The sequence below is a fragment of the Mya arenaria genome, chromosome 6, assembly GCF_026914265.1.
Source record: "Mya arenaria isolate MELC-2E11 chromosome 6, ASM2691426v1".
Lineage (NCBI taxonomy): Eukaryota > Metazoa > Mollusca > Bivalvia > Myida > Myidae > Mya > Mya arenaria.
Window position 1 is genome coordinate 78,612,873 of NC_069127.1, and position 22,537 is coordinate 78,635,409.

The 22,537-nt window shown below is 34.5% G+C and overlaps 1 protein-coding gene across 6 annotated transcripts in view; it reads left to right on the forward strand.

Annotated features, from left to right (window-relative positions):
- The window catches only part of LOC128236866 (phosphatidylinositol phosphatase PTPRQ-like), a 33,823-nt gene that overhangs the window by 1,369 nt on the left and 9,917 nt on the right, over nucleotides 1-22,537 (forward strand). For 5 of the 6 annotated variants that reach the window (XM_052951995.1, XM_052951990.1, XM_052951992.1 and 2 more), the window contains exons 2-19: nucleotides 490-561; nucleotides 8,922-9,333; nucleotides 11,839-12,090; nucleotides 12,377-12,661; nucleotides 13,425-13,655; nucleotides 14,460-14,546; nucleotides 15,116-15,282; nucleotides 15,706-15,886; nucleotides 16,137-16,298; nucleotides 16,590-16,601; nucleotides 17,491-17,622; nucleotides 18,306-18,565; nucleotides 18,958-19,024; nucleotides 19,311-19,466; nucleotides 19,584-19,688; nucleotides 19,800-19,896; nucleotides 20,266-20,463; nucleotides 22,302-22,382. In XM_052951995.1, coding sequence (XP_052807955.1) covers nucleotides 490-561; nucleotides 8,922-9,333; nucleotides 11,839-12,090; nucleotides 12,377-12,661; nucleotides 13,425-13,655; nucleotides 14,460-14,546; nucleotides 15,116-15,282; nucleotides 15,706-15,886; nucleotides 16,137-16,298; nucleotides 16,590-16,601; nucleotides 17,491-17,622; nucleotides 18,306-18,565; nucleotides 18,958-19,024; nucleotides 19,311-19,466; nucleotides 19,584-19,688; nucleotides 19,800-19,896; nucleotides 20,266-20,463; nucleotides 22,302-22,382 — 2,957 coding nt within the window. The remainder of the gene's footprint in view (nucleotides 1-489; nucleotides 562-8,921; nucleotides 9,334-11,838; nucleotides 12,091-12,376; nucleotides 12,662-13,424; nucleotides 13,656-14,459; nucleotides 14,547-15,115; nucleotides 15,283-15,705; nucleotides 15,887-16,136; nucleotides 16,299-16,589; nucleotides 16,602-17,490; nucleotides 17,623-18,305; nucleotides 18,566-18,957; nucleotides 19,025-19,310; nucleotides 19,467-19,583; nucleotides 19,689-19,799; nucleotides 19,897-20,265; nucleotides 20,464-22,301; nucleotides 22,383-22,537) is intronic. The other variant, XM_052951991.1, reaches the window with a different exon arrangement.

Genomic DNA, 22,537 nt, shown 5'->3' on the forward strand with positions numbered 1-22,537 from the left:
CATGACTGGATTATGGCCCTGAAAATTGTAAAAAATGCTACAATACGGCGTGTGAACACAATATACATGTAGCCTCCATTTCTTAGCCGATCTCTACCAATATTATTGAAAATTGATGAGGCCTAGATTCATTCCGAATACCAGCCACATCCGCCCGTTCATAAATGTATGATGGCCCTTGAACTTGCCAACATTGCTATAATTCAACTTGAGGACACAATACAGCCTCCATTCATTAATCGATGCTTACTAAACGTATACAGTAGCTACATCTTGACTTATATCACAGATCCCTCCAGATCTGCCCATGCATGACTTACCCATACGTACATGCTTTGGATAGAAAATGACCAGAAAAAATCTGCCAGTAGAGCATAGGCCCGCGTGTGCCTCTTGTTTACTTTTTCATTGTCTTCAAATGATGTTGTTCAACTACGTTTTTATCCACTCATTATGCATTTGATGTTGTGATACCAACATTTTTTTCAGATGAATGTCTTCAAACGACCCAAATGGCCGTTTTCCAAGGTGTTAGTGCACCTAGCAGTTCTTATAATTAATGTAAGTATGCTTTTGCAAATATAAATTGATTTTTTACTGTAAAATTCATAAAAACGTGAACGTACTTAAGAAGAATATGTGGCATAGTGCTAAGTGGAGCCACGTTATTTCTAACCTCGTGCCTCTAAATAGGGTTTAGTTTTGAAATTTCGACCTCTGGGCTTGTCCCGGTAGTTTTTATTGTGTTATTGTTACGACAACGCTGTTAAAAATCCAAATACTTATGAATTTAATGGGAAATAAATGCTGAATTTGATACTTCGAAAAAACATGCAACCATTCTATCATTTCATTGAGACGTATAATGTTTCGTTAAATGTTTCGTCCTTAATATATATATATGCTATAGGTTTTGTTGAACATATACAAATCATGAAGACCAACAAATTGATTAACACACTGCTGCTTAAAATCAAAGTTTACATTTGACTGTAAAGAAACCTTCAAATGAGCAATAAAAGGCCGTAAATTCCACTGTTTAAATACAGTTATCAGGCGGGTCTGTTTTACGAAGCATTTATAACATCAATGGCGTGATATAGAAGATAGATAGCCCATGTCTGGTTCTGTAGCTAAGTGTTTAATTAAAAAGCAATTAGAAATAAACAATATCAAGCAATGATAAAATGCACCTTAAACACAAATATTGAAAAAAACATATGCATAATTATACGTACACTTATTAGGGAAATACAACTTATGTAGTACCTAAGCTCAGTCTTTTGTATATAAACCAATCTGAATGAAGATATACAATTTTATTATCATAAAAAGCATGGATTAGGAAAACATGTATTACGTATAAAGTAGAAAAACATGTATTTAGTATAGAGAAGTAAACCATGCATTAAGTATAGAATAGTAAAACATGTATTAAGAATAGAGTAGTAAATCATGTATTAAGTATAGAGTAGTAAAACATGTTTAAAGCGTAGAGTAGTAAAACATGTATAAAGTATAGAGTAGTAAAACATGTATAAAGTATAGAGAAGTAAAACATGTATACGGTATAGAGTAGTAAAACATGTATAAAGTATAGAGTAGTAAAACATGTATACGGTATAGAGTAGTAAAACATGTATAGAGTATCGAGTAGTAAAACATGTATACGGTATAGAGTAGTAAAACATGTATAAAGTATAGAGTAGTAAAACATGTTTAAAGTATAGAGTAGTAAAACATGTATAAAGTATAGAGTAGTAAAACATGTATAAAGTATAGAGTAGTAAAACATGTATAAAGTATAGAGTTGTAAAACATGTATTAAATAAAGTGAAAGTAATCAAGTATCTAACGTGAAGAATAATAAATTATGTATAAAGTGAAGATTAATAAAACATGAATAAAACGTAAACAAGTCAAGAATATACCATGCAGAGTAGATAGACATGTACAGAGTGTAGGGCAGTCAAGTATATAACATGAAGAGTAGAAAGACATGTACAGAGTGTAGGGCAGTCAAGTATATAACATGAAGAATAGAAAGACATGTACAGAGTGTAGGGCAGTTAAGTATATAACATGAAGAGTAGAAAAACATGTACAGAGTGTAGGGCAGTCAAGTATATAACATGAAGAGTAGAAATACATGTACAGAGTGTAGGGCAGTCAAGTATATAACATGAAGAGTAGAAAGACATGTACAGAGTGTAGGGCAGTCAAGTATATAACATGAAGAGTAGAAAGACATGTACAGAGTGTAGGGCAGTCAAGTATATAACATGAAGAGTAGATGGACATGTACAGAGTGTAGGGCAGTCAAGTATATAACATGAAGAGTAGAAAGACATGTACAGAGTGTAGGGCAGTCAAGTATATAACAAGAAGAGTAGATAGACATGTACAGAGTGTAGGGCAGTCAAGTATATAACATGAAGAGTAGAAAGACATGTACAGAGTGTAGGGCAGTCAAGTATATAACATGAAGAGTAGAAAGACATGTACAGAGTGTAGGGCAATCAAGGATATAACATGAAGAGTAGAAAGACATGTACAGAGTGTAGGGCAGTCAAGTATATAACATGAAGAGTAGAAAGACATGTACAGAGTGTAGGGCAGTCAAGTATATAACAAGAAGAGTAGATAGACATGTACAGAGTGTAGGGCAGTCAAGTATATAACATGAAGAGTAGAAAGACATGTACAGAGTGTAGGGCAGTCAAGTATATAACATGAAGAGTAGAAAGACATGTACAGAGTGTAGGGCAGTCAAGTATATAACAAGAAGAGTAGATAGACATGAACAGAGTGTAGGGCAGTCAAGTATATAACATGAAGAGTAGAAAGACATGTAAAGAGTGTAGGGCACTCAAGTATATAACACGAAGAGTAGATAGACTTGTTATGAGTGTAGGGCAGTCAAGTATATAACATGAAGAGTAGAAAGACATGTACAGAGTGTAGGGCACTCAAGTATATAACACGAAGAGTAGATAGACTTGTTATGAGTGTAGGGCAGTCAAGTATATAACATGAAGAGTAGATGGACATGTACAGAGTGTAGGGCACTCAAGTATATAACATGAAGAGTAGATAGACATGTACAGAGTGTAGGGCAGTCAAGTATATAACATGAAGAGTAGAAAGACATGTACAGAGTGTAGGGCAGTCACGTATATAACAAGAAGAGTAGATAGACATGCACAGAGTGTAGGGCAGTCAAGTATATAACATGAAGAGTAGATAGACATGCACAGAGTGTAGGGCAATCAAGGATATAACATGAAGAGTAGAAAGACATATACAGAGTGTAGGGCAGTCAAGTATATAACATGAAGAGTAGAAAGACATGTACAGAGTGTAGGGCAGTCAAGTATATAACAAGAAGAGTAGATAGACATGTACAGAGTGTAGGGCAGTCACGTATATAACATGAAGAGTAGAAAGACATGTACAGAGTGTAGGGCAGTCAAGAATATACCATGTAGAGTAGATAGACATGTACAGAGTGTAGGGCAGTCAAGTATATAACATGAAGAGTAGAAAGACATGTACAGAGTGTAGGGCAGTCAAGAATATAACATGTAGAGTAGATAGACATGTACAGAGTGTAGGGCAGTCAAGTATATAACATGAAGAGTAGATAGACATGTTAAGAGGGTAGAGCAGTCAAGGATATAACATGTACATTAATAAAACGTGTAAAAATGTACTGTAGAATAGTGTATATAATTTGTACAGTAGCACAACTGTAAAGTAGTCGATTGCTCATGTATACAATGAAGAGCTGGCAAGTAAATAACTTAAAACATAGTACAATATGTATATTGTGAAAAGAACCTTATAACATGAACGGTCTGGAAACATGTCTAATGTCACAGAAGTCAAATGTATGCAGTGTAGAGTAGTAACATATGTGAAAATTGTACAGATATATCGTGTAGAGTAGAAAAAACATATATAAAGTATAACGTAGTCAAAGATATAACGTGTACAAGAGTTAAACATAGATAACGTGTATATTAATCAAGTATATATAACATGTAGAGTAGTAAATCAAGTATAATGTATAGAGCTATCAAGCATACAACGTATGAGTGGTAAAACAAGTACCACGTATAATGTTATCAAGCATACAACGTGTGGAGAAGTAAAACAAGTACAATGTATATCGTATAGAGTTATCATACTAACAACGTGTAGAGTTGTAGAATAAGTATAAGGTATAAAGTTTTTAAAAATACAATATATAGAGTAGTTAAACAAGAATAACTTATAGAGCTATCAAGCATAAAACGCGCAGAGTAGTCAAACAAGTATAACGTATAGAGTTATCAAGCATAAAACGTGCAGAGTAGTCAAACAAGTATAGCGTATAGAATTATCAAGCATACAACGCATAGAGTAGTCAAACAAGTATAAAGAATAGAGTTATCAAGCATAAAACGTGCAGAGTAGTCAAACAAGTATAACGTATAGAATTATCAAGCATACAACGCATAGAGTAGTCAAACAAGAATAACGTATAGAGTTATCAAGCATAAAACGTGCAGAGTAGTCAAACAAGTATAACGTATAGAATTATCAAGCATACAACGCATAGAGTAGTCAAACAAGTATAAAGAATAGAGTTATCAAGCATACAACGCATAGAGTAGTCAAACAAGTATAAAGTATAGAGTTATTAAGCATACAACGTGCAGAGTAGTCAAACAAGTATAACGTATAGAGTTATCAAGCATACAACGTGCAGAGTAGTCAAACAAGAATAACCTTTAGAGTCATCAAGCATCCAACTTGCAGAGTAATAAAACAAGCATAACCTTTAGAGTTATTAAGCATACAACGTGTAGAGAAGTAAAACAAGAATAACCTTTAGAATTATCAAGCATACAACGTGTAGAGAAGTAAAACAAGCATAACCACTAGAGTTATCAAGCATACAACGTGTAGAGAAGTAAAACAAGCATAACCACTAGAGTTATCAAGCATACAACGTGTAGAGAAGTAAAACAAGCATAACCACTAGAGTTATCAAGCATACAACGTGTAGAGAAGTAAAACAAGCATAACCACTAGAGTTATCAAGCTTACAACGTGCAGTGCAGTAAAACAAGTATTAAGTATAGAGCAATCAAGCATACAACGTATAGAGGAGTTAAACAACTTTAACGTATAGAGAAATCAAGCATGAAACGTGTATGGTAGTATTACATGTGTCAAGTTAAGAGTGCTTCATATTTGTTTAAAGTATTGAAACATGTATAAGGTGTAGAGTTTTAAAAATGGCTAAAGTGTAGATTGCATGTATACGTATTTTAAATTAGCATTTTATTGTTTAAATTATTATCTTTATTGATTGGTGCTCATGATTCATTTGAAAAAAAACCCCTATTTTTTCCTACATTGTATTTTTGAAATGCACTAATCAGAATTTGTTTAAAATGTTCTAGAGTTTTCTATTGAAGTTTTTGAATAAATAAGATTTTCATTGAATTCGAGAGCAAGTTCTTGGGGATTTTTGAAGTATATTCTCGAACATTCCTTTTTTTGGTATACAGTGGCAAACTTCTTTGGTCTTGGAAGGAGAATAAAATAGAACTTAATTTCAGTTTCACCGGTGCCTTTGATCTGTGAGAATTTCTCTGTGGTAGTTTCACTGAACATCTTGTTAGATACAGATGGTGCTCATATATTTTGTTCAATATTTGATGTGGATTTATTTCTGTGGACATTTAAAACACCGGGATCTGTCAATATGTTTTAATGTGTTTTAATTGTGTGTTTTAAAAAAAAAAAATATGTTGATGGTTTCTCCTTTTTTATTTGATGGTCGTAAATAAATTTGGGGCTCTTCTGGGGTTTGAAATTTCATTGTAAGGTTAAATTAATATCTTTTGTTTCATATTTGCTGTAATATAATTATATTTGATACTCAATTGGGCCGAAACTAGGTGCAAATAGTCATGTCTTTTTAATGAGGTACAGTGCTACCTACACCCACCTACTGCTTCTATTAAAATATAAAGAGATACATGAGCTCTCAGCCTCTTATTTGAGCAGATACTGTGCCAATTTCTAGGAAGAATTCATCTGGAACGAGTGTCCTTATCCAGGGAGTAGAGTGTGGATGTGTTAGTGTCCATCTCCATGACATTCATTTAACCTCAGATTTGGTTACTGCATGTGCACATACCACCATAAAGTGAATTATGTGACTCAAATGAACTCACTTCCTATAGCGAGAATGGATGATTGCATAGACAACGTGTTATACTAAATTTGATCTTCTCGACGGATTCTGGCAAGTTCCACTTACAGAGCTAAGTAGATGTCAGCTTTTGTAACACACACTGGCTTAAAAGTGAATTCCGTCATGCACCAGTAATTTCAGTAGTGTTGAGGGACAGGGTCAAGTCAGACATATAGAAGGCAAGGTCAAGGCTATTGCTGATTTGCCTATGCTTAAATACAAAAGACTACTCATTTGCTTGATATTAATGGAAGATCTGAAAATCTTTTTAATTCCCGAACCCTGAATTTTGCTTAATATAGGATTATTTAGAATGACAACTGTCAAAAAATGATTTTGATAGATTGACTATGGCTTTCAATCTATCATTTTGACAGTTAAATTATCCTTTCTTAAAGGATTAGTTAAAGGAATGTTTGGCATGATAATCCCCTGCTGTGCATCTCCTGCTAATTGCACTGGTGTCACAGTAGGGGCCAATTTTCTGTGTATTCGTTTATTGGCTCAGGGACGTATAATAAAACTTCCAAAACTGCACAGCAGGATACTCAGATTGGAGATCTGATAAAAGGGATCAAGGCAAGAAGATGAAGATCAATAAACAGAGGTTGTGTTCTATACACAGTAGGGTGGGGTGGCACTTATAGAAGGCTTAACTATGCATTTAAGCAAAATTCACCAGTTCTCTTGGCGCCAGAGTTTTGAAAACAATATGGCTGTAGACGCCAGCGACATTGGTGCAGATCCTGCATTGAACCAGAGGACATTATTGGGAATGTACATCCAGTTTGTCATTCTTCACAGTTAAACATACACCAGAGCTTCTTCAATAGAATAAATAGTGCATTGCTCTTGTTTTTGATATTCAACATTTTGAAGCTTATTTGACTTCTTTACATTCACCAATTGTTGTATTCAGTGTTCACAATCCCCTCATTTTCTTACACACATCAAAGTTTTCTGAGATGGAATTTTGTTATTGCATGAACGTTATTTAGAAATTAAACATATAATACATAATTTAGCTGCATATTCATCGCCTCGATTATAGTATGTTGAATTACCATTAGTTACCAGTTTCATTAGTGCTCAGTCTGTTATTTTAGTAGATACCCTAAACAGGGTAATTTCATTCATAATTTCGACTTGTGCGTTTGTCCTTTTAGTTTGAATGGTATTAGTATATGTTAATTAATATTTCATGTACATATTATTCATATCGTGTTACATAACATTGTGTTATGCAATTGTTATACTTATTTTCAATATTCTATCTATAACATGTACTTTTAAAAGAAAGCTCTATTACATAAAACCTTTCTTTTTCTTCAAGAATGGAAGTGTTAAATGTTAGCTTATTTTGAATTAGTGCTAGAACATTATGAAGTATAAGAAGGTTTCATTTCAACTTTGTGTTGGCGTTTATTTGAAAGTGTTCTTGAAAATATAGAAAGTGCTCATACAGGAATTCAATATTTCATTTTAATTTAATTCTGAGGACATAAATCACCCAGGATCAATGAAGATTTTTTTAGAACATTTGGATATTGGACAAAATATTTACAGTGATCAACTATCATATAGTAGAATTACCGTGTTTTGATGCATCTTTCTTTCATATTAATCACGGTATCCTTCATAAGAACCATTGTTTTCGATAATTATTCACCCTTTTCGGAAAATTAAAACAATTGTATTGATTGTGGTACATCTTTTTTGGGAGTAAGAGTGCATCTTTAATATTATGCAATACTCATTTTAAAGTTTGTAATTGGTTTCTCTGATGCACTTGGTTGTCAATTTGGTTAACAATGAATAAACGTATTTATTAAAGCTATAATGTAAATATAGATAATGATGTTTGTAATTTGTAACAAATTAAATGACATAGTTTTACTTTTATGGATATAAGGTTGTATTTTTAGAGTAAAGAAAATATAAACTAGAAAATAAAACAGAGTATACATTGTAGAGCACCAGAACAAATATAGTGCAAAGTAATATTAGTAATAAAGTATGCAATGAGCAAAGAGTTGAATCATATATTTTTTTATTAGTGTGAATAGTATTATAAAATTAAAGAGTTATGAAGTGTAAAATTGTAAATGTGTGAATAAGTTTGAAATGAAACGTAGCGCAGCTAAGTAGACAGATAAAATAATCAAAGTAAACAAAAGATTTTATAAAGCATAAAAGCCAATATATTTGTACAGTAGCAAATCAACCTAATTATGACAACAGTCTTTGTGTTGAAACTTAGGAAATATAACCATAATGCAACAGTGCAGGCTGTAATTTATGAGAGGACGTTTATACATCCTACATTTATTTCCGTAGTAAAGCAATCCCTTGTGAAAAATGAATTGAATTTGAAGTGCCTATACTTGAAATACTTGAGAACAATAAGTCAACAATTATTATCTAGTCAGCCTAACGTCTAACATCACAATGAAAGGAGGGAAACACATGTAGATTTCATTAAGCTTAGAATTACTTAAGATCAAAATGATATATAATATCTAGCGATCACAAAATCGTGAATGTTTATAGCGAAAATAATTTCCGTCTATCATTAATTCAGAGCATGTAACGTAGCTTTTAAACATTTACATATTCTGATGCTACCGGAATTCATCTGATATCAGAATGTCCAATACTCTTGGAACAGGTACGGGTGTTAGAGGCTACAACAACAAAGAGCACGGTGTCAACTAAGGTTTCGACAAATGATACAACCACACCAATGGCAGCTACACCATCAACAACAGCACCGCCCACACAAGCGCCAACACAGACACCCGCATCTTCAACAGCAACACTAACAACGATAACACAAGCGCCTTCAAACCAAACTGCAACTTCACCAACAACTACATCAACTACGCAATCTGACACAACTAACGGTACCCAAAAGCCAGAACCGGCAATAACAATTGGGAGCAACTGCAGTGGGCATGGTAATGAGAGTTCGGATAATGAATGGTGTGGTAATGGTGTTGATGGACAGGTGGTGTGCTTCGAGGGAATTTGCACGTGCAGCACGGGACACTTTCCGATCAACAGCACAGCTTGTCTAAATGGTAACTATGCAAAATTCTCGTATTTAATAAGATATGCATAATAGAAATAATATTGTTTGCCATGAATACTATCGTTGAATACGAGCTACTTTCCATTCTGCTAAATAGTCGAGTAAAACGGAATGTGGCAGTCATAGGTATCCGGCGATGTGCATGCTGTAAATGGTATTGATCAGTAAGTTAAAGATACTTATTGGTTTACATTTCATGCCGGCATGAGCTGTTTCACATGTTCAAAGGTTAACATACACTATTAGGTTTGAATTGAAAAGTTTTACTTTTTAAAAGAGCGAGTTTTAATGCATCGCTTAATTTTTAATGAACAAATGTAAGGCTTACTCATTTTTAAATGCAAATTGTTAGGCTATACAAGTGTTGTGCCGATGATCGATTGCAATCGACAATTGATCGGAAGAGCCCTAGTCGGCGACAATCGATAGTGAAATTTGAACAATCAAGTTTACAAGTTTACAAGTTTATTGGTACACTTAGCACATACATACATGTGATAAAAGGTTATACAACAGTATACTAATAACTACAATAACCAGGCTGTGGGTTGTAACTATCAGAAGGAAGAAATAATGCGGAAAAGTGGCTACACATTTATCAAAAGGAAAATACATGCTTCTCTATTATCGATTATAGAAACAAGGGATGTAACTGCTACCGACTAATTTACTTATTTCTGGTTAATGCTAGTTTATGTTGCATTCGGAGCTCCTCGGCCATTTTTTCAAAAACAACCTCGGATGTATGCCGGTATATCTGTTGAAGTAGTCCGTATTTTTTTGAATAAAAGCATAAATTAATTGTAGTGTTTAAGAGTTGTATTCATTGCTCTCAGTTTAAATTGATTGCCAGTGAAGTGTATTATTGCAAACATAATTACGATTCCCAAGAGTTAAGTCATAAATTTTAACTACTAAATAAGATTACTACGCGATCTATTTGCAGCGGACTTAAACGTACCACTCTTTCAGTTGAATGGTTTATGTTGAAATGTTAAGGTCTTACTATGATAAGTTATGTACTCATATACTTATCAAGTCAGTTAGTCACTACAGTACCTGTTTACAATTTTCTTTGTAATTTAACTGCTAAACGATTGGTTCTCAACTTCTCATGTTTGTGGTTATAAAGTTATTTTTAAAACGTTTTACTGTTTACTTCTTATGCACCAGTTAATTGTAACCACGCCCCCTCCCCCAGGTCCGGGGGTTTATCAGGGATAGCCGGGGAAATGGGCCGTGTTTTTACCTTTCAGGTGTCCCCGCAGTGCCGGGTGAATGCGGTGGTTTTGTCTTCGCATATATTATAGCAGGGAATGGGTCTTACCTAGGGTCCCTTGGGGCGGGGGTATTTGGCGGGGATATTACCACCAGTTCGTCCCCGCAATGCGGGGATTTTACCCGGGGTTGGCTGGAACGAAAGTCAAATCCCCGCTATTCCCCGGACCTGGGGGGGGGGGCGTGGTTACAATTGACTGGTGCATTACCATGTAAAAATTAAGTTTTCTCAGTTTTCTGAAAGAAACTGTTCTTGTAAAACATATAGAATATTCAAATGCTTTTTGTACTTGTTACTGACTGATAACTTATAAATACTAAAAGATAGTCGCGTTCTGAATAATAATGTAATTACTACAAAGAAATCTACAAACAATATTGTAAGGGAACATTGGTGCTTAAAACTGGTGCTAGCACTGTATCTGTATGTCTTAAATATAATGACCAAAGATAATTAAATAATGATTGCATCGATTAATAATCAATCATTGATCGGTTTCATTAACCGATTATCGATAATAATTTTTCTGTCCGATTCCAAACACTAGGCTATACCTTCTAAACGTGCGAAGTGTGAAGCTTCATCCTTAAAATGCCAAGTTGTAAAGCTTCACTGTAGAGAAGTGCAAATTGTGAAGCTTTACTTTTTAAAGCTGCAATTTTCAAATATTTCCTCCTAAGAAGGGCAGATTGTGAAACCTTTACGGTCTTAAAGTGTAATTTTGAAACCTTTACCTTTTAAATGCGCAATAATCACTTTTAAAGTCACTTTTAATGAGCAAATTGTAAAGCCTCACGTTTATGACAGTGAAAATTGTATCGAATTGTTAAGCCTCGCCTTTCTGAAAGTTCAAATTGTAAAGCCTCGCCTTTTTGAAGGGCCATGCTCCAACGTACTAAGCGTTAATGCTATACAATTAGAGGTTTGCAGAGTCTTTAATTTGCTTTCAAATTGTGTAGTTATAGTTAAAACTATATTTTCTTTGAAAACTTGAAATAATTAACAATTGACTAAGGAAGGAAGTAAACAAAAGGGTTTGATTTTCTATACAATAGAACAACAGGCGCCTACAATTGCCGGGTTTGTTTCATTTTGTTTCTTACATATGTCACATAAGAACTCAGAAGTCTAGTCATTAATCATAATATACATGATAGTACATGATGTATGCTTGTATGTTGTTTTTGAACAGTTTTAGTTTTATCTTAACTACAGAGACGGTGTTGAACACAACGGAAATAAGCATAATTAGCACAGATGTAACCTCATTCACACTGTCATGGGAGAATCCAGCCATACAAGAATCTCAAGTAAACGTCACAGTTGTTGCAAATAATGCCGATTGTGATGTAGGACAGGCTAAAAATGCAACCTGCGCTGGTCTCGAACCTGGATGTAACTATACCGTCAAAGTGAAGGTCCAAAGTGGAACATTTGAGGGCTTTGTGCTTACCTCTGCCTCTTTAGGTATAGTAATGAATATTTTTAAGGTACTTGTTTGTATTCAGTATTTGTACAAACATAAAGTAACAGTTTGCAAGAGTAGAAGACAAAAGTTGATAAAAGCTGGTAATAAATGGTTTGACATGATGCTTATATCTGTTTTAAAGACTGTGAACTATTCATTGTCTGCTGTAAATGGTATAACTGATTTTGCTTTACCTTTGCAATGTTGTACTTGCATCATCGAGTTTGAGATTGTTTTGCAAAACAAGTCTCTTTAAATTGTTAACTTTTTATTATTTTTGTTTAGTTCCTGAAAGCCCTGGACAATTAAACACAACTCTTTGTGGAGTTTTTGAGGCACCAAATGTGACTCTTTGTTGGGACCCAAGTGAAGGGTGTGTGGATTATTACTCTGTCAACGTTAAACAGTCAGGTGGTGAGGTAGTCTTTTCGACCCAAACATCTGACGGTGCGAATTTCACAACAGTAACCAATTTGACAGCCGGGACAGAATACAATATAACAATATTTGCATACAGTTTGAACAAATCTAGCGCTTCAACATTGGACACATTTACAACGCAATCAAGTGGTTTGTATATTTTTTATTTGTTTTTCAATCATATACCTGTATTTTTTTTCGATTAAATCAATATGTTTTTGTTTTTATTTCAAATATATAAATCGCTTTTAATATCGTATACAACCAATTGTACAAATAACTCTTTCTACCATCTCACGTTGTTTCTGATTGATCAACCACGGTTACTAACACAAAAAATAGTAAGTCAATGTTACACATCTGAATCATACCTTCGTTATTTATAAAGTATATCAACACAGACAGACAGAAGGACGGACGGACGGACGGTCAGACAGGCAGACAGACAGACAGACATAAGTTTTTCTTTCGACTTGTACATGAGTCCTAATAAATACAAATGTCAAATAACAAATTATAATACTGTGTATTAAATAAATGAAGAAAACATGGATATTTTTATAGACGTTAGTAATACATAGGATATTGTGTTTAAAGTATTCATAAATAGTAAATACTACAGATTGATTTTACATTATTTAATTGAAATAGTAATTCAACCCATTCATATTTTATCACAGTCATAAATATATAATACATAAAAATCAACATGGATCAATAACACTCCCAGACATCGGTAACATAGCGATAATTAATTTCAACTATAATATCACTTCTTTATTTCCGGCTATTTAATAAACCGCATGTGTTGATTAAAACACAAGTTCAACGTGTTTCGAAACAAGAACAGATTTGTTTTTATTTCAAATTTTGTTCCATGAAAACCTTTTTTTATTTGTTTTGTGAATTTCAGAACCAAGTGAGCCACTTAACCTTACAGTTGAAGTTCTAGGTGAAAAGGAAGTAAAGTTAAATTGGGAATCTCCTGAACACCCAAATGGGATGATCTCTGCCTACACGGTGTGCTATGTTTACAAGCACTATAGGGACCAGTCATACTTCGGAACAAACTGCACTAACAAAACAGGCCCGGAAATCGCATTGATTGGAAACGTTGAAACCAACTTGTCACTTCCGTTTGCAGGTACTGTCTGCAGAGTCAGGGCGTTATGTTTTAGGTTTGATATTTTTGACGTCGTCAGCGAAATGAGTCCTGAGGAGCAAAAAGCGATCTTTGTTTTGCGTGGTTTCGTGCTTCAACCCTACTTTTGCATATTTTCAAAACGGTTTCATAATCTAAGTTTTATACATTCTTATAATTTTGTTTAAGTACTATCGCTTGCTGAACATTTGTTTTTGTTGTTAACGTGAATACCCCAACATGACCCAATACGTCAAAAAAATTATCTTTAGATATGTTGTTTATTAAATAAATGAAGAAAACATGGATATTTTTATAAACTTGATATATATATAAATGGAATGAAACATGAGTACACAATCAATAACAGTTAGTATTCTTTTAAAGATTTATTTCGTGCGTTAATGCAAGTCGGCCGCGATTTTGTAAATACATGAAGCGTCAGCGCTTCTTGGATAATTTGCAATATCGAAGTCGAGAGTACATACAACATAAAAGCACTGAAGATAAAAACTCAATCTTTATATTTACATTATCCCTATTTCACTACTTTATTATTTGTGGCAATTACGATTAGAATTGTCATAATTTTCGCGTTGATCAAGAAATTTATCGCGCTGTTTTAATTCGTGGTTAACATATGGCCAAGGTCTTACTTGCGAAGCACCTCCTACGGAGGTCACAAAAAGTCGACCGTTTCATGTAAAATGAACGCAAGTGTTGCCGTACTGAAAATTAAGTTGAAATTTTAAAATAATGTTATACCGTAATTCATTAATTGTTTACATTAACTCATCTCTTTTCCAGGAGCATTTTATAACTTCTCTGTTGCTGCTGTTAACCAGATGTTCACGGGAAGATCTAGTTCTGCTGTCGCAAGAAGTAATGAATCAAGTAAGTATCTTTAAAATTGAGTTGTAAGCGGTAACAACAGACATATGTTTCATTGACATTATCAAAATATATATCATGTATACAATATAATTGGAATTATTTATTTCGAAAATACATATTAAAGCTGCACTCTCACAGATTGAACGTTTTGACAACTTTTTTTGGTCCTGGAACGAGCCATTATTTGCAAAATTATATGGAAAAAAATGATTCAAGACTGCTGACAAAAAATTAAATCACAGATTTTTATATTGCAGTACAAAAATTAATGCTTTTTGCATTTTTCTTAAACCGTAAGTAACGGTTTAAGCCATTAAACATTAATTTTCGAACGGAAATATGCAAATCTGCGATTTGATCTTTTGTCAGCAATCTTTTATCATTGGTTTGCAGATATCTACGCAAAAATTTGCTTTTCGAAGACAAAAAATAAAAAAAGTTGTAAAAACGGTTTATCTGTGAGAGTGCAGCTTTAAGTTGCTTAGTACTACAGACAAGCACACGTATCAATAATAAAAAATAATAATAATAATAATAATGATGATAAAGTTTTTAAATATTTTCCGCAGCACCCGGGAATATCACTGTACTGAATACACAGGCAACCAACACAACCATTACCTTGATCTGGTCACGTCCACCTGTCCCGAATGGAAATATCATAAAGTACCAGGTTCAGTGGTATACAGGGAACAAGATGTGCTCAGTCGTCATCAAAGCAGATTCGAACGGAAGTGTACGCTTATTTATTTTATTTTTATGATAATTAAATTATGTTTTACTTTTAGTAAAGCTGTTTGAGTAAAATGGAATTCTTCCATTGCATAAGGATTACCTTTACTTACTTGAGATGTGTTGTGGACAATGTACTGTGAACAATTTAAATCATCCATGTAACGACTGGCTTAACATGTATATACAAATAAAAAGAGAAGCGTTGATAATATAATCAATGCTTAGTACGTATATTCGTTATCCTTTTTAAAAGTGCATGTTTAGAATACGGGATTAAAATGGTCTATTGAATAATTAATTTCTGTTCAGCTACATTAATAAGCAAATCATAGCCATGCATATGTGATACACAGGTGTAAGTCCTTTAGCTCCAATACATTTACTTTATTTATTCGTTTATTTTATGATATATAACATTTGAAAGGTGGACAATGGTGACAACTGTGGTTCGGATCTGCCTGAGCGAATTGTTGTCAACCAAAAGGACATGAATTATACTATATCCGGGCTTGACCATTATAAAAACTATAGCATGTGGGTGACGCCGTTTACAGCTGCAGGATCCGGGCAAATCAGTAATACCACGCAACAAACGACTGAAACAAGTATGTGTTTCAAAGGTCACTCTGATTCATTTCTGTGTGTACAGTCTAATGATCAAACTAAAGAGTTCGGGCCATGTAATAGGTGTACTCTTGTAGTTCTCTTTGAACTGCAGTTTTCACTGAAGATCTTATTATAAGACGTGATTTATAACTTAATAGCAAGGTTGAAACAATTAATCAAACGTTTAAGTACCCATTTAGTATGAAATTTCTGATAAACCATAAAGTATATGTATATGTATTGCATCAGGACCGGGTCCTGTGGGCATTGTAACAATACGCGATATTGGGCCCACCGCGATTAACGTGACATGGACGATTCCTGAAATTAACCCAGGTCCGACCAACTACACAGCGGTCGCTAACAGCACGATACCAGGACAGGAACATATTGCTCGGTGTGAAGTTGAAGGTCAGTGAGATCAAAGAATAATTCAATTATTAAACACCTTGTTGGATTTGGAGCATATGCACTTTTGCTTGTTTTTTTTGTGTGTGTTTTATTTCGAACCATAAAAAGGCCTTTTGCAAACGTATGCGAACGATTTTACATTATCACCCTTTACAAGCAAGCACTTTTAAGGCTTTTTAAGACGATCATAATTATAAAACTAATTTACTACTTTTGTTATGTACATATTCCCTGAAGTGTTTTCCATTGCGACTACATCCAGCATTAATCGTGGTTTGTAAAACTTTTCAGAGAAAGATATCAGTGAGTTACAAAATAATATCCTCCACAGTCATATAAACATTCTGTCTTTACAAAAGTCGCCCTTTAACTCAATTCAAGTGATATGTACTGTCTATTTAACTTTTCTTTTTTATTGTCGCATACAAGGGGAAGTAAAAAAAGTTGCGAAATGTCAACAGATGCCACCCAATTGGTGGCATTCGTGTGGACGTGAAGTTTAGTCGGAAATTAAACCAAATGAAATCCTCGTTTTTGTACAAACGGCATATCATAAACACAAAACATCACCTTTAAACTTCCCTATTACATGATACTTCTCAGTTTAATATTAAATAAAAGAATGTTGACATGAAAACATTTTAATACTCTTTCTGGTTTGTTTATGTTGCATGTTCTTATCTCTTTGAACTATGTCACCTGTTGTGAAATTTGTTCAGCTTCCCCTTATTTCAAAATCCAATTATTTATTTTCTCTATTCACGTTATTATCATCAAGTTAAATATTCAGTTAATACAGTCTGGTAAACGTTTATTAAACCATATTATATAGATATAAATCAATGCACGTAAGAGGATTTGGCGTAGCTTTATTTTAAATGAATAAATGCCAGTATCTTGTAACGCTTAAGATTGTTCGAGAACAAAAAGGGTCTGGTATAAATTGTGAATCCCAAAGGACCACCATTCTAGAATGATATATATATATATATATATATATATATATATATATATATATATATATATATACGGGTAGCAATTATACATTTATTATAAGCCCTTATGAGCTACAAGCGAGACCGGTCGGTTTATTGAAGAAAATAATACCCATGTGTACCTTTTTTATTTGATATAACTGTTGTATATATATACAAACACACTTAAATCATCATTGGCGTAAAACACTTGCCAGATTACACGAGCACTGGATGTGAGATAAGAAACCTCCGCGAATTTTGGAAGTACAAGGTGGAGGTCATTGCAAAAACCAAGGGAGGGATCAGTGAACCAAAACTTTCTGAGGCTTTCTATACACAAGAATCAAGTATGTATATCAGAACCATATTTGAGCATTGTTTGTAAAAGATCATCTGGTAAGTTCTTCTTTATATAAAGATTAAACCCTAAAAACTGTAATCCGCATACTTTGCTGAAAAGAATCTGGTGAAAGTTTAGTTGCAACGGATGTTATATTTTGATTAACTTTTACTTATTATTTGAGCTTCACTCTCAAATATTGACCGTTTTGACAACTTTCTTTATTTTTGTCGCGGAATGAGCATTTTTGCGTTGATGTCTGGACATCAGAGCTATAAGACAGCCGACAAAAGATAAGATCGCGGTTTCATATTTACGTTCCAAAATTTATGTTTTCTGGCTATAAGAAAGATGAGGTTTTCGGCAATTTTCCAAACAATTGAAATCTGTTTTTATATGACTGATTTAAAGGCATGGATGCAAAAATCGGCTGATTCTTTGCCAAAAATAAAAAGGAAAAAGTCAAAACTGTTAATCTGTGAAAGTGCAGCTTTTAAGCCTCATGGCAATCCGTATACATTGTAATTGTTATTTCAATTTAATATGTTCGTTTACTAGGAGTTTAATAATGTTAAAGGAAGCTCGTTAAATTTGAGGTATTTAATTGTACATGTACATAACGGCACAATTGTAATTGTATTTATATATAACGCTGAATTGAAATGAAAACTACTTCTGCATTTGTTTTAGCCCCAGGAACACCGTTGTCATTACAAGTTTTTAATTATACACCACCCGCATGTGACGCCACAAAAGTCAAGGTTACCTGGACCGAACCCAACCTCCTGGACAGGCATGCCAATATCACACAGTATATTGTACAAACGGTCCATCATAATGACAGGGTGTTCACGTATCCCGTTGTTAACCCTCAACCATTTGCTCGAAATAACAGCCAGTTTTCATGGGAACAGGATAATCTCGAGGCTGAAAGGACATATCAGTGGCAGGTCAGACTATTTATTGAATTATTTTCCTAACTAATTTCTAGAAATTATGTAATATTTGTAAGACAATAATTTGACAAAGAATTTGCATATATTACAAACTAATTTATTTTTGCGAGAATATGCTGCCAAACATCTGGTGTTCTTCTCTGCGGCGATAGCATATCATAGAGTCAATATAAACTATATTTGAAACTGAATTTTTAATTGCCATAACTATTAACCTTTGTCTTAAATGGCCAGTAAACGATTTAGATTGAACAGTTATTTATAGCATTACTACTCTAAAAGCGATCCTATGATACGTTTAAGGCCTTGTGATTTTCGGAACTATATTAACCCGATCCAAAAAGGTTTATACACATTTGGTAAGAAATGTTCATATATGATTACAGCTGTTTGCAGTTGGAAGAAACGGGAAGGGATTCCCTGCAAATTACACATTTTCGACGGGAATATGCGGTATGTTCACGACCAGGTGGATTGCAAATCCGGTCATTGATTCAGCAGTGTTAAATTCATTTTTCATTCATTTGTTTTATTGTTCCTTAATTCTACTGTCTTAATTATTATGAAATATAATGACAAACAAACTTTACTCGTGCTTTCCATATTATATTCACAGTTGTTGTTCTTTTACTAAAATTATTTTTGGTACACATTTGTACAAATATGTTTTAGTATACTAACAATTACTATAACATTTTCTTGTTTCAATTAGCCATAATTATTTCTTTTCATCGAATAGCTCCCCCCAAAATGGACTCCGTTCTTGAGAAATTAGAGATCACCTCGTCATCGGTGATTTTTAATCTTGATCCTTATTTCTTCACGAACGAAAAACAAGGGAAGATAATGGCATATGGCATGGTAGGAGGAAACGGACGAGATGAAGTCAGAACAGGTATGTTTAATGGGTTTTAGATATAATTCCACTGAGACAGCAAAGTGGATTGTCTTTGTTAATGATTGTGTCGCGTTATGCTAATGTTTTAATGCAGAATGTTCAATTTATTTTCAGTAAATGGAGACACTGTTTTGAGTTTGGGAAGCTGGAGCAAGTTTACATCGAATAATCATCAGGGTGTTTATAGATTCAATTTCAACCTGACGCCTAATGTGAACGGTAAAGTCGTTATATTGTTATTCACTTTTTCTTTCTTTCCGTTTAAAAGTTAATATCTAATGTTATTACGACTCGCTTTTAAATTTAACAATGTAACATTTTTTCCAATAGGTAAACTTCGGCTAGAAGTTGGACAAAATAGAACCTGCACAAAAGAGGATTTTAAAGAGTTCTGCAATGGACCGCTTCCTAGTGGATTAGAATTATGGTAAACCGAATTGTTCATAAGTGAAAAAAGCCTTTATTTAGTTTAGTTTTTACGTAATTCTTTTTGCGAGAGAAAGAGGGAAATTCTTCTTTATATGAATGTATGCGGGGAGATGCGACGATTTTGACGAAAGCTGATAGCTAATATAGGCACACTTTTGAGTTAGTTCTTGGAAGAACCCATTTCTGTGAGAGGACCTGAGATGCCTTTTATTTACCCGGATTTCTCGGACTCATAAAGATAGGTTTGGCGTGAACTTTTAAAAAAATAAAAAGGTGACTTACACACGTTTTCCCATGTTCAGATCACACTATCTATATTAATAAAAAATCATTTTCACAGTAATGCCAATAAAATTACTTTTGACAGGGTTAAGGCTTATGCCTGCACTGCGATCAATTTATGCACTGTGTCTGAGCACTATGGACCTTTTACAATCCAACAACCATACCAAGATACGAAGGATAGTGGTGTGGATGGGGCCTTGATTGCATTGCCCATTCTTATTGCCATCCTTATCCTCATCAGTATGTTTCTGTTTCTTTGGTGGCGAGGAGCAATTGACCCGTAAGTGAGGTTATATGTTTTAACAATATGAACGATAGACTATTCATTATGAACACTTCTGAATAAAATGTTTGTTTTATTTTGATTTACATCGTTTCTACAAAGGGCACATACTGTGCGTGTTATGCTTTGTGCAAATGCAGCATAGTTATTATATATACTCGCTGTCAATGAAAACGCACCAAAATGTTATCACATTTATATATACAGCGAATTCAGGCATTGTTGTCATTTGTGAATTTTCTGCATGTATACATTGTACAAGTACACAGCTAAACTCCAGAATGTTAATACGCTAGTAAAACGTTTGTCTATAAGTTACACTATGGGACGTTTGAGTGACGCACAAAGTCATGAAGACATTGATATGGTAGCCGGTGGTATGTCGTACCATGCGGATGCACGAATGATGAATTGTGACTATATTGCGATTAGTGAGAAGACACAAAGAAACTGGCTATGTAGCAGATCGACCGCAGCCAGGACGTCAACGATTGACGTCTCTCCAAGAAGACCATCATATTGTCCTTTCCCATCTACGAGACCACTTCTGGACATCAGTACAGACTGCCCGGGTGACACGCGGATTCAATCAGCAGCGAATCAGTCGATCAGGTCCGTCGACGTTTACTGGCTGCAGGGATAAGGGCATATGCTGCGTACAGGGGCAATGTCGTTACGCCGGAAAGACGAAGGAACCGCCAATTGTGGTCCCGCCAACATCTAAGATGAACGCTAAACAAGTGGAAAAAAGTCTTATTCACAGACGAGTCCTGATTTTGCATAGATATGCTTGATGGTAAGCGTGAGGTATGGCGTCGACGGTGTGTAAGGTACGCCGACTGTTGCGTAAGACAACACTCTTGCTGGGGAGGAGGCAGTCATGGTCTGGCCGGCATATCCTGGCAGTACAAGGGTCCGCTGACTTTATGACACGTCAGAACATCAATGTTTTGTCATGGCTTGCCTTCTCTCCGGGCTTGAGTCCCATTGAGCATATTTGAGACTAGCTAGGACTTCAGGTACACAGTGGACGTCACGTCATCAACAAAGAGGCCGAGTCTGTGCAGGCGCTTCAGGAGGAGTGTGGAATACTCCCCACAGTACCGCGTACAACGTCGCTTTTGTAGTATGAGACGCAGATACCAAGCTGTCCTAGATGCTAATGGCGGGCATACTAGATATTGAAATTGTGGATTTCAGTTTTTTACCCCCGACGTCTTAGGTGGTAAAAATCATCATTTTGCAGGAGTTACATTCCAGAATAGCATTAACCTCATTTTACTGTATGTTTTCTAATGGAACTTCACATCAACGTCATATTATGATAAGAATGTTCTCTGGTGCGTTTTCATTGACCGCGAGTATACTAGCGTTTCATATGTTTTATATATTTGCACATTGTTCAAAGAAATAAAGATTAATTCGTAATGTGTCTCTTGAACCATATCGGTAAGTGTTTTCATTGTTTTTCTCTATACATTATCGAAACGGTAACAAGAGTGGGGACTAAACAGTGCTTTAGCTATCTTGCGGATAAATAACAACAATATTCACTTCGACCTCATTCTAGTTACTAAGCTGTGTCCTTGCCAACATTGTTAAAACAGTAGGTTCATTCCCTTACCGTCATTTTTGAAATCATGCATTTGTGCTGAAGCGTTCGTGTATTATTCCAATGACTCTGGCGTTGGGTTCAGTACCTAATGCTTAGACGGTATATTTTGATGTATAAAGAAAGCTAAAAGCTGGACCATAAATACATCGGATAAAAATGTATATGATTATAGTAAGACCGTGAAAAGTCATTAAATTTAACAATGTTTTAATGCTTCCAGACTTCAGTGGAAGAATCAACTGATTGGAGGGGGCAAGAAAGATGTACTAATAACCCTTCCAGAGATTGCAGATCTCGACAGGTCCTTGTCTGTTATTACATATTGTTGTTTTGTCAGTGTATTGCATTGTCGTTACCTTTGAATATGGCTAATATGTTATGGAACACTTATAGCTTAATAATATTATGAAAATATTATAATCGTTTTTATTTGATTTTTGGTCGCTCCGAGTGAAA